The 13,133-nt window shown below is 36.3% G+C and overlaps 1 protein-coding gene across 1 annotated transcript in view; it reads right to left on the bottom strand.

Annotated features, from left to right (window-relative positions):
* LOC104659358 (ankyrin repeat domain-containing protein 30A-like) overlaps positions 1 to 13,133 on the bottom strand; it is a 51,792-nt gene that overhangs the window by 21,551 nt on the left and 17,108 nt on the right. The window contains exons 4-5 of the mRNA XM_030940050.1: positions 8,231 to 8,444; positions 1,092 to 1,272 (exon numbers count right to left, since the gene is read on the bottom strand). Coding sequence (XP_030795910.1) covers positions 1,092 to 1,272; positions 8,231 to 8,424 — 375 coding nt within the window. The 5' untranslated portion in view covers positions 8,425 to 8,444. The remainder of the gene's footprint in view (positions 1 to 1,091; positions 1,273 to 8,230; positions 8,445 to 13,133) is intronic.

The following is a 13,133-nucleotide window of genomic DNA, read 5'->3' on the forward strand; positions in this document are numbered from 1 at the left end:
AATAAAACGGCATATCATAGTTCCTCTGAAATTAAAGAATAACTTGTACCTTCATATAATGAAAGGGCTTTTATAAATAGGTATTGGTTGAAGAACCATTGAATCAAAACCTCAAATGCTATATAGCATGAATTCCCCAAAGTTCAAACACTTATTTGGAGACAATGAATTCATGACAGTAAAAAAGAAATGACTAGAGAATTTTTAAGAGCCTCAGAATTGGAAAAAAAAAAAAAAAAAAAAACTTTCCCTGAATTACAACAAGCTCAAAAGTATAAAATAAAAGATTAATCAGTTTGACTACATATGAAAATTGGGTTTACACTCTGATGTCTAACTTATACAAGATCCCATACTAAGAGCCTTAGTGCTGCATATATTTAGACAGACACAATTTCTGGAAGCTTTTTCAGTTCCTTTTTCCCGAGAATATTCTCTAGATTTTTTTTAAAAAAAACATAGTTAATTTTAAGAATTATATTTATGAATATTTGATAAGTTGAGACATTGTAACAAGTACTTTTAGTTTTCACAATTTGGCAAGGAAAAGATTAAAAATATAAACAAGTTGTAGGATTTTCTCCAAGCCTTCTGAGTCTACATCCAGGACTTCTTTGCCAAATCTCAGTTAATTCTACTGGGCAAATATGTAAATACAAAAGAAGTCTTCTCTTTCAAAACAAAAGTGGCAAAGAAGATACAATCTGGAGAGCCCTACTTAGAATACTATGAGCTTATTTACTATGACAATAACTTTTGCCTCCTCTTGATAATGTTTGAGTCAGTATTAAATGTTAACTTGGAAAAATACACTAAACTATGTTGCTAGGAACAAAATTCTTACCAATAAATTACCACTAAGTATATGGTAGGGATTATCATTATTTTCAAAAGCTCTTTGCACTGAAATAAGATACTATTTGGATGCCATAATTTATAATAAATAACTGTAGCAACAAATGTCATAGTTAATTTTAAGACAATATTTTCCTTCAGGACCTGAATAATACATACTAAATCAAAGGGATATTAAAAGTAATACTGATGAAATAAAGTTAGAAATATAAATTTTTTGCCAGAAATTGATTCACCTGATTCAAATTACTTGTTACACTCTTCAATTCCATATCTTGTATCCTGAGAGCCTGTGAAAGTTGTTTCACTTCTAACTCATTCCTATGTTGCTCTTTGAGTCTTCTTAATTCTTCCCTAATTTTTTCATTTAATATATCGACATTTCTTCTCTTCTCTTCTTCTTGATTTAAAGCCAATCTGCCATTAAACAAACTTATCTTAACATTCATTTTGTTAGAAAATAGAATTCACTTTGAGATCTACTTCTTCCTATACTGGTTTATTACTCCAATAAAATTTCTATATTCCTGAATTTTTTTCTTTCTAGTTTTCAGTTATTTATTACTCCAACCTCTTCCAAATGACATACATACTTGAAAAATAGTGAGAAAAAACATGTTCTAATTAGAAAGTTTCTGTTTTTAGTAGCTTCGACAACTGTTATGGAAAAGAATACTGGAAGCTATTTGGTACATTTATGAGTTGAAAATTATTTTTTAAAAATATCACACAGTGAAAATTCCTCCTCAGTGAGGACAGATCATTCAGAGTTAACTGATTACAGTGACATTATTTCGATAAAAAAAGTTTACAGATTTATTAGACATAAATATTCCTACTTATAAAATATGGGCAGTATCACTAAAAATAATTTTAATACTAAAATCTCAGACTAGGTTAAACAGTGTAATATCTGTTGTTCCATATGTCTTTTGTTTCCTTTTTGAGTAATACTTTAAACATGTCTTGTTGATTATCATATATTTTTCAACAAATTTTAAATCTCTTTTAGAACAAAAAAGAATATAATATTTAATTAAAGAATAAAAATAATATATATTTTTAACATAGAACTCTGAATTAATTCAATTTATGTAGGAGAGCAAGAGATGTTGAATAAACTAATCATAAATTACTGTATATTTTCTTTATATTCCATGCACATTAAGATTAAAAGTGTATAATTAAAGAAAATTGATTCTTGGGGAGAGAAGAATGGCAATTTCATACTCTCTTTGTTGAACTGTAAATGAATATAAATTTTCGTGAGAACAATTTAGAAGTAATGAACAAAGAACTTTTTAAAAACTTGCTATAATTTAACCAATTTTTTTTTTTATACTTTAAGTTCTAGGGTACATGTGCACAACGTGCAGGTTTGTTACATATGTATACATGTGCCATGTTGGTGTGCTGCACCCATTAACTCGTCATTTACATTAGGTATATCTCCTGATGCTATCCCTCCTCCCTCCCCCAACCCCACAATAGGCCTCGGTGTGTGATGTTCCCTTTCCTGTGTCCAAGTGATCTCATTGTTCAATTCCCACTTATGAGTGAGAACATGCGGTATTTGGTTTTCTGTTCTTGTGATAGTTTGCTGAGAATGACGGTTTCCAGCTGCATCCATGTCCCTACAAAGGACACAAACTCATCCTTTTTTATGGTTACATAGTATTCCATGGTGTACATGTGCCACATTTTCTTAATCCAGTCTGTCACTAATGGATATTTGGGTTGATTCCAAGTCTTTGCTATTGTGAATAGTGCAGCAATAAATATACATGTGCATGTGTCTTTATAGCAGCATGATTTATAATCCTTTGGGTATATCCCCAATAATGGGATGGCTGGGTCAAATGGTATTTCTAGTTCTAGATCCTTGAGGAATTGCCAAACTGTTTTCCACAATGGTTGAACTAGTTTATAGTCCCACCAACAGTGTAAAAGTGTTCCTATTTCTCCACATCCTCTCCAGCACCTGTTGTTTCCTAACATTTTAATGATCGTATAAGGTGTAACAAAAGGATCCAATTTCAGCTTTCTACTTATGGCTAGCCAATTTTCCCAGCACCATTTATTAAATAGGGAATCCTTTCCCCATTTCTTGTTTTTGTCAGGTATGTCAAAATCAGATGGCTGTAGATGCGTGGTATTATTTCTGAGTGCTCTGTTCTGTTCTGTTGGTCTATATCTCTGTTTTGGTACCAGTACCAAGCTGTTTTGGTTACTGTAGCCTTGTAGTATAGTTTGAAGTCAGATAGTGTGATGCCTCCAGCCTTTGTTCTTTTGACTTAGGATTGTTTTGGCAATGTGGGGTCTTTTTCAGTTCCCTATCAACTTTAAAGCAGTTTTTTCCAATTCCATGAGGAAATTCATTGGTAGCTTAATGGAGATGGCATTGAATCTATAAATGACCTTGGGCAGTATGGCCATTTTCACGATATTGATTCTTCCTATCCATGAGCACGGTATGTTCTTCCATTTGTTTGTGTCCTCTTTTACTTCACTGAGCAGTGGTTTGTAGTTCTCCTTGAAGAGGTCCTTTATATCCCTTTTAAGTTGGATTCCTAGGTATTTTATTTTCTTTGAAGCTATTGTGAATGGGAGTTCATTCATGATTTGGCTCTCTGTTTGTCTGTTACCGGTGTATACGAATGCTTGTGATTTTTGCATGTTGATTTTGTATCCTGAGACTTTGCTGAAGTTGCTTATCAGCTTAAGGAGATTTTGGGCTGAGACGATGGGGTTTTCTAAATATACAATCATGTCATCTGCAAACAGGGACAATTTGACTTCTTCTTTTCCTAACTGAATACCCTGGATTTCTTTCTCTTGCCTGATTGCCCTAACCAGAACTTCCAACACTATGTTGAATAGGAGTGGTGAGAGAGAGCATGCGTGTCTTGTGCCAGTTTTCAAAGGGAATGCTTCCAGTTTTTGCCCATTCAGTATGATACTGGCTGTGGGTTTGTCATAAATAGCTCTTATTATTTTGAGGTACGTTCCATCAATACCAATTTTATTGAGAGTTTTTATCATGAAGGGCTGTTGAATTTTATCAAAGGCCTTTTCTGCATCTATTGAGATAATCATGTGGTTTTTGTCTTTGGTTCTGTTTATATGCTGGATTATGTTTATTGATTTGCGTGTGTTGAACCAGCCTTGCATCCCAGGGATGAAGCCCACTTGATCATGGTGGATAAGCTTTTTGATGTGCTGCTGGATTCTATTTGCCAGTATTTTATTGAGGATTTTTGCATCGATGTTCGTCAGGGATATTGGCCTAAAATTCTTTTTCTGTTGTATCTCTGTCAGGCTTTGGTATCAGGATGATGTTGGCCTCATAAAATGAGTTAGGGAGGATTCCCTCTTTTTCTATTGATTGGAATAGTTTCAGAAGGAATGGTACCAACTCCTTCTTGTACCTCTGGTTGAATTTGGCTGTGAAATCTTTTGGTCCAGGACTTTTTTTGGTTGGTAAGCTATTAATTATTGCCTCAATTTCAGAGCCTGCTATTGGTCTATTCAGGGATTCAACTTCTTCCTGGTTTAGTCTTGGGAGAGTGTAAGTGTCCAGGAAATTATCAATTTCTTCTAGGTTTCCTAGTTTATTTGTGTAGAGGTGTTTATAGTATTCTCTGATAGTGGTTTCTATTTCTGTGGGGTTGGTGTTGATATCTCCTTTATCATTTTTTATTGTGTCTATTTGATTCTTCTCTCTTTTCTTCATTATTAGTCTTACCAGCGGTCTATCAATTTTGTTGATCTTTTCAAAAAACCAACTCCTGGATTAATTGATTTTTTGGAGGGTTTTTTGTGTCTCTATCTCCTTCAGTTCTGCTCTGATCTTAGTTATTTCTTGCCTTCTGCTAGCTTTTGAATGTGTTTGCTCTTGCTTCTCTACTTCTTTTAATTATGTTGTTAGAGTGTCAATTTTAGATCTTTCCTGCTTTCTCTTGTGGGCATTTAGTGCTATAAATTTCCCACTACACACTGCTTTAAATGTGTCCCAGAGATTCTGGTATGTTGTGTCTTTGTTCTCATTGGTTTCAAAGAACATCTTTATTTCTGCCTTCATTTCGTTATGTACCCAGTAGTCATTCAGGTGCAGGTTGTTCAGTTTACGTGTAGTTGAGTGGTTTTGATTGAGTTTCTTAGTCCTGAGTTCTAGTTTGATAGCACTGTGGTCTGAGAGACAGTTTGTTATAATTTCTGTTCTTTTACATTTGCTGAGGAATGCTTTACTTCCAACTGTGTGGTCAATTTTGGAATAAGTGCAATGTGGTGGTGAGAAGAATGTACATTCTGTTGTTTTGCGGTGAAGAGTTCTGTAGATGTCTATTAGGTCCGTTTGGTGCAGAATTGAGTTCAATTCCTGGATATCCTTGTTGAGTTTCTCTTTAATTGATCTGTCTAACATTCACAGTGGGGTGTTAAATCCTCCCATTATTATTGTATGGGAGTCTCAGTCTCTTTGTAAGTCTCTAAGGACTTGCTTGATGAATCTGGGTTCTCCTGCATTGGGTGCATATATATTTAGGATAGTTAGCTCTTCCTGATGAATTGATCCCTTTACCATTATGTAATGGCCTTCTTTGTCTCTTTTGATCTTTGATGGTTTAAAGTCTGTTTTATCAGAGACTAGGATTGCAACCCCTGCTTTTTTTTTTTGTTTTCCAATTGCTTGGTAGATCTTCCTCCATACCTTTATTTTGAGCCTATATGTGTCTCTGCATGTGAAATGGGTCTCCTGAATACAGCAAACTGATGGGTCTTGACTCTTTATCCAGTTTGCTAGTCTGTGCCTTTTAATTGGACCATTTAGTCCATTTACATTTAAGGTTAATATTCTTTTGTGTGAACTTGATCCTGTCATTATGATATTGGCTGGTTATTTTGCTCGCTAGTTGATGCAGTTTCATCCCAGCATCGATGGACTTTACATTTTGACATGTTTTTGCCATGGCTGGTACTGGTTGTTCCTTTTCATGTTTAGTGCTTCCTTCAGGATCTCTTGTAAGGCAGGCCTGATGGTGACAAAATCTGTAAGCATTTTCTTGTCTGTAAAGGATTTTATTTCGCCTTCACTTTTGAAACTTAGTTTGGCCAGATATGAAATTCTGGGTTTAAAATTCTTTTCTTTAAGAATGTTGAATATTGGCCCCCACTCTCTTCTGGCTTGGAGAGTTTCTGCCAAGAGATCTGCTGTTAGTCTGATGGGCTTTCATTTGTGGGTAACCTGACCTTTCTCTCTGGCTGCCCTTAACATTTTTTCCTTCATTTCAACTTTGGTGAATCTGGCAATTATGTGTCTTGGAGTTGCTCTTCTGGAGGAGTATCTTTGTGGCATTCTCTGTATTTCCTGAATTTGAATGTTGGCCTGCCCTACTTGGTTGGGGAAGTTCTCCTGGATGATATCCTGAAGAGTGTTTCCAACTTGGTTCCATTTTCCCCATCACTTTCAGGCACACCAGTCAGATGTAGATTTGGTCTTTTCACATAATCTCATATTACTTGGAGGCTTTGTTCATTTCTTTTTACTCTTTTTTCTCTACACATCTCTTCTCACTTCATTTCATTCATTTGATCTTCAATCACTGATACTTTTTCTTCCAGTTGATGGAGTTGGTTACTGAAGCTTGTGCGTTTGTCATATAGTTCTCGTGTTATGCTTTTCATCTCTGTCAGTTCTTTTAAGGACTTCTCTACATTTGTTATTCTAGTTATCCATTCGTCAAATTTTTTTTTCAAGGTTTTTAGTTTCTTTGTGCTCATTACGTAGTTCCTCCTTTAGCTCTGAGAAGTTTGACCAACTGAAGCCTTCTTCTCTTGACTCATCAAAGTCATTCTCTGTCCACCTTTTTTCCATTGCTGATGATGAGTTGTGTTCCTTTGGAAGGGGAGATGCACTCTGATTTTTGAATTTCCAGCTTTTCTGCACTGATTTTTCCCCATCTTTGTGGTTTTATCGGCCTTTGGCCTTTGATGTTGGTGATGTACTGATGGGGTTTTGGTTGGGTGTCCTTTCTGTTTGTTAGTTTTCCTTCTAACAGTCAGGACCCTCAGCTGTAGGTCTGTTGGAGTTTGCTTGAGGTCCACTCCAGACCTGTTTGCCTGGGTATCAGCAGTGGAGGCTGCAGAAGATAGAATATTGCTGAACAGTGAGTGTTGCTGTCTGATTCTTGCTCTGGAATCTTCGTCTCAGGGGTGTACCCTGCCCTGTGAGGTGTGAGGTGTCGATCTACACCTAGTGGGGGATGTCTCCCAGTTAGGCTACTCAGGGGTCAGGGACCCACTTGAGCAGGCAGTCTGTCTATTCTCAGATGTCAACCTCAGTGCTGGGAGATCCACTGCTCTCTTCAAAGCTGTCAGACGGGGGCATTTACCTCTGCCGAGGTTTCTGCTGCTTTTTGTTTAGCTATGCCTTGTCCCCAGAGGTGGTAGTCTACAGAGGCAGGCTGGCCTCCTTGAGCTGTGGTGGGCTCCACCCAATTCCAGCTTCCTGGCGGCTTTATTTACCTACTTAAGCCTCAGGAATGGTGGGTGCCCCTCCCACAGCCTTGCTGCCACCGTGCAGTTAGATCTCAGACTGCTGTGCTAGCAATGAGGGTGGCTCCATGGCAGTGGGACCCTCTGGGCCAGGTGTGGGATATAATCTCCTGGTGTGCCGTTTGCTAAGACCCTTGGTAAAGCGCTACTAGGGTGGGTATTCACTCGATTTTCCAGGTGTTGTGTGTCTCAATTTCCTTTGGCTAGGAAAAGAAATTCCCTTTCCCCTTGTGCTTCCCAGGTGAAACGATGCATTGCCCTGCTTCAGCTCTGGATGGTCACGCTGCACCCACGAACCAGCGCCAAGTGTCCGACATGACCCAGTGAGATGAAGCCGGTACCTTAGTTGAAAATGCAGAAATCACCTCTCTTCTGTGTCACTCACACTGGGAGCTGGAGGCTGGAGCTGTTCCTATTCGGCCATCTTTGGCATGCCCCACCCCTAGATATTTTTATATTGAAGGATCTATTCCAAGTCAATAATTAGAAAGGATAAAAAAGATTTACATGCAGTTATGCATTGCAGCACTTATAATACAAAAAATTAAAAATCAAAAATACTAATTTGTTAAGTAATGGGATTTCCAAATAATGGCCTTCTATATAGCCATTAAAGTTGTGATTTAAATAAATATGCATTTAGTTATCAGCAGAAGTATTCACATTTAAGAACTTGTATTATTTAAAAGAATTTGACGCTCTACAAGACAGAGATTTTTCTCTCCAGTTAAACCTCAGAAGGTAAGGTAGCTTTTACAAAAAGTATCCTACATACCTTTAGTATAAATAGTTGAAATATTTATTTCAAACCAGGATATCATACCTCGCACTGCAGAGCTCTTGTTCCCATTTAACTTTTTGGTTCTCTAACCGTGATTTTATTTCTTTTGCTTCTGATAGTTCCTTTTGTAGTACACAAAACTTGTTTTTCATTTTTTCCAGTTTTCTTGTAAGTTGTTCACAGTGATCTTTTTTAAGTTCCCGTGCTCTTTCACAAGAAGGAACTGCATCCAACATTTTTGATAGGCTAGTCGAATCTGTCTCAAGGAGGAGATAGAAATAAAATATATTAATACTTTTCGGATATAAAAGGCTGCATATTTTAACAATCATTAACTCATACACTGAACAAATTTATATTGATTACCTACCATGGGGAAGGCATTATACTAAGCTCTGCAGATTAAACAGAAAAAAAACAAAACAAAATGAAACAAAACTCTGCTCTTGTTTAGCTTAAAATATAAAATATAAAATAAAAAACAAAGCCCCAGAAAAGTTACAATTACAAATTCAGATAGATACTGTAAGAAAACAGATTGCTTAGAATAAGATCTATACTAGGCCCATGGAAAAATCCCCTGAGGATTGTATAGCTACACTGAGGAATGAAGACTGAAAAGGATGCAGTTGAGCAAGTGGGGAAGGAAAGCATTTTAGCCAGTGTGTGGCATGTGCTGAAGCTCTAGTGTAGTCTGCCTCTAGCCACAAGAGATCAACAGATGTTGATTTTTCTTCTTAGCTAAAATAATTAAAAATAAAACACACAAAATACACTAAACAATTTTTTAGACAGTGGACATTAGGCCAAGAAGATGATAATCCTTGAAAAACAGGAAAATAAAATGGAAAGCAAACCTCATGAATGTTTCAGCTTCCTGCCTTGACAGAGATCCAAGACATGACACAGGAAGAAAAAACTGAAGTGGAAACTACCAGACTCTCTTGGTTACATTGCTGAAGCTTAGAGTCTCGTAAAACCAAAGGAGACAGACAACACCGAACAGAGCACTGAGGAGGAGAGAGAGATACAGAATCGAAAGCAAGAAACCCCTGGAAATCCCCTCCCAGTATTTAGCAAAATAATGAAGATTGCATGTAAGCCAGAAAACTACCTAAGACCAAGCCAGGTCAGGGGGACTTATAAAATTAGAGAAAATCACACCTGTGCTCACATAGTACCAAGAAGAGTGCCTATTTTTATAGATTTGCCTGGGAAGACTCAGACTTCCCAGGAAAATGAATAGTCTGAAAGGTCTTGCCTCAGGTGTGGGGAGTTAGCTCATATCATAAAAAGAAAAAATAAAAAGGATCAAGCTGTTTATAAGTAACTCAACTCTATTCTACAATAAAAATCAAGAAGATAAGTAGAGCAATAGAAGATACTTTAAAAAACTAAATTGCACTTGTAAAGATACAAGTTACAATGCTGGAGATGAAAGCTACGCTGAGTAGATATGAGCATAGATTGATTTGCCACCAAGAAAGAAAAGTTTCCTAAATTTGAGACACTAGAGAACTATGAGCAAACTCCTAGCACGTAATATATAAGTCCCTAAAGAAGTAGGAGGACAGACAGAAAAAAATTTGAGGAAAAATTGGCTAAATATATTCTAAACTTAATGAAAGCTACAATCCCACAGATCCAGGCTGGTATCTAGCTGGAAGTGAAGAAATGAAAATACAAGATTGTAATTTCTTATACCATCTATGATATGATATAATATTACTTGAAGGTGGATTGTGATGAGGAAAATCCATACACTATATATTCTAAAACAACCACTAAGACAGCAAAGCATTTATATATAAAACTAAATCATAAAAATTACTAAACTAGTCTGAAGGAAGCAGAAAAAGAATAAAACAAAGCAAAGAAGATCTGGGACTAATAGAAATCAAACAGCATGGTGACAGACAATTTTTATCATATCAATAATCACATTATAAATTAAACTGATCGAAAAACCTCTGCTCAAAGGCAGATTGTCAGAATGGATATAAAAGTAAGATCTACCTGTATAACACCTATAAGAAATAAACTTTAAATATAAAGACAAAAATTGGTTAAAGATGAAAGAAGACACACCACACTAACACATGACAAAAGAAGGCTGAGGAGGAGCGGTTGTATTAATACCAAAGTACATTTCATAGCAAAAATATTACCAGAAATACACAAGGTCATTTTATAGTGACAAAGGTTCACCTAATCAAGAAAACGTAACAGTCCTAAATATTTTTGTAGAAAATAACGTAAATCCTTCAAACTACATGATACAAAAATAGATAGAACTGCAAAAGAAATGGACAAATGCCCAAGTATAGTCTAAAATTTCTAAACCCCTTACTCAAGTAGTAGAATAAGGAGGCAGAAAGTTGGCAAGAATGTGGTAGACTTAACATCATTCTTCAGAAGTACTTAAGGACTATATTCTAGATCATATCTTAATGAAAGGATTGAGAAGGATTTAGGTCACACAAAACATGTTACCTGACCCAAAAACAGTCAAATTAAAACTCAACAATAAAAATGTACCTGGAACAACTCAACTATTGGAAATTAAGTAACATAACATCCAAACAACCCTAGGTTGGCTCCAAAAATAATAAAAAGAAAAATTAGAAAGTATTTTGAACTAACTTCAAATGAAAACACAACACGTTAGATCCTGTAAAATGCATCTACAACAGCACTTAAATAAAAATTTTCAGCACTGAATGTCTACATTAGAAGACTCTCAAATAAATAACTTTTACTTTTACCTTAAGAAACTAAAGAAAAAAATAAGAAAAAAGTAAACTCAATGGAAGTAGAGGAAATGATAAGTATCTGCATTGGCCTGAATGTTTTTGTCCTTGCAATTTTCATATGCTAAAATCAAATCACAGAGGTGATGTTATTAGGAGGCAGAAGTTTTGGGATGTAATTAGGTCATGAGGGCCACCCTTCATAAATGGATTAATGCTCTGATAGAAATAACCCCAGAGAGCCTCTTTACCCTTTCTGCCATGTGAGGACACAGGGCAAAAGAATGCATCAATAAATCATGAAGTGATACCTCTTCAGACATAAAATTTGATGATACCTTGTGATCTGGAACTGTGAAGCTTCCAAAATTGTGAGAATTCAATCTATGTTCTTGATAAGCTCCCAACTATAGATTTTTTAAATAATAGGCAAAGAGAACTAAAACATCAGAGATGGAACTAATAAAACACAAAAATGATAGAAAAATTGAACAACACCAAACACTTTGAGAGGGTCAATAAAAGCAAAAGTCTATCTAGCCAAACTAGCTCTTGAAAAGAAAAAGTTACAATTACTAACTCTGGAAATGAGTTAATGTGACATTATTTCAGATTCTACAGATACTTAAAAATACAAGGTAATATTAAAAAATGTATGTGAATAAACATGACAACGTAGACAAAATTGACAAATTCATTGAAATGTGAAAATTGCCATCTGATTTTTGACAAAACTGAAAAAAAAAGCAATGGGAAAAGAATTCCCTATTTAATAAATGGTATTGGGAAAACTGGCTGACCATATGCAGAAAACTGAAAGTCGACCCCTTCTTTACACCTTATACAAAAATTAACTCCAGATGGATTAAAGACTTAAACATAAAACCTAAAACCATAAAAAGCCTAAAAGAAAACCTAGGCAATACCATTCAAGACATAGGCATGGGTAAGGATTTCATGACTAAACATCAAAAGCAATGGCAACAAAAGCTAAAATTGACAAATGGGACCTGGTTAAACTAAAGAGCTTTGGCACACCAAAAGAAACTAGCATCAAAATGAACAGGCAACCTTTAAGATAGTAGAAAATTTCTGCAATCTATCCATCTGACAAAGGGCTAATATCCAGAACCTATAATAACTTAAACAAATTTACAAGAAAAAAACAAACAGCTCCATCAAAAAGTGGGCGAAGGATATTAACAGACACTTCTTCAAAGATGACATTTATGCAGCCAACAAACATAGGAAAAAAAATCTCATCATCATTGGTCATTAGAGAAACGCAAATGAAAACCACAATGAGATATAATCTCATGCCAGTTAAAATTGCGATCATTAAAAAGTAAGGAAATGAGCCTGTAATCCCAGCACTTTGGGAGGCCGACACGGGTGGATCACGAGGTCAGGAGATCGAGACCATCCTGGCTAACACGGTGAAACCCCGTTTCTACTAAAAAATCCAAAAAACTAGCCAAGCGAGGTGGTGGGTGCCTGTAGTCCCAGCTACTCAGGAGGCTGAGGCAGGAGAATGGCGTAAACCCAGGAGGCAGAGCTTGCAGTGAGCTGAGATCTGGCCACTACACTCCAGCCTGGGTGACAGAGTGAGACTCTGTCTCAAGAAAAAAAAAAAAAAAAAAAAGTCAGGAAACAACAGATTCTGGAGAGGATGTGGAGAAATAGGAACACTTTTACACTGTTGGTGGGAGTGTAAATTATCTCAACCACTGTAGAAGACAGTGTGGCGATTCCTCAAGGATCTAGAACCAGAAATACCATTTGACCCAGCCATCCCATTACTGGGTATATACCCAAAGGATTATAAATCATGCTACTATAAAGACACATGCACATGTATGTTTATTGCGGCACTATTCACAATAGCAAAGACTTGAAACCAACCCAAATAACCATCAATGATAGACTGGATAAAGAAAATGTGGCCCATATACACCATGGAATACTATGCGGCCATAAAAATGGATGAGTCCATGTCCTTTGCAGGGACATGGATGAAGCTGAAAACCATCATTCTCAGCACACTAGCACAAGAACAGATAACCAAACACTGCATGTTATCACTCATAAGAGAGAGTTGAACAATGAGAACATATGGACACGGGGAGGGGAACATCACATCACACACCAGGGCCTGTTGTGGGGTAAGGGGCTAGGGGAGGGGTAGCATTAGGAGA

This window comes from Rhinopithecus roxellana, chromosome 11 (assembly GCF_007565055.1).
Source record: "Rhinopithecus roxellana isolate Shanxi Qingling chromosome 11, ASM756505v1, whole genome shotgun sequence".
NCBI lineage: Eukaryota > Metazoa > Chordata > Mammalia > Primates > Cercopithecidae > Rhinopithecus > Rhinopithecus roxellana.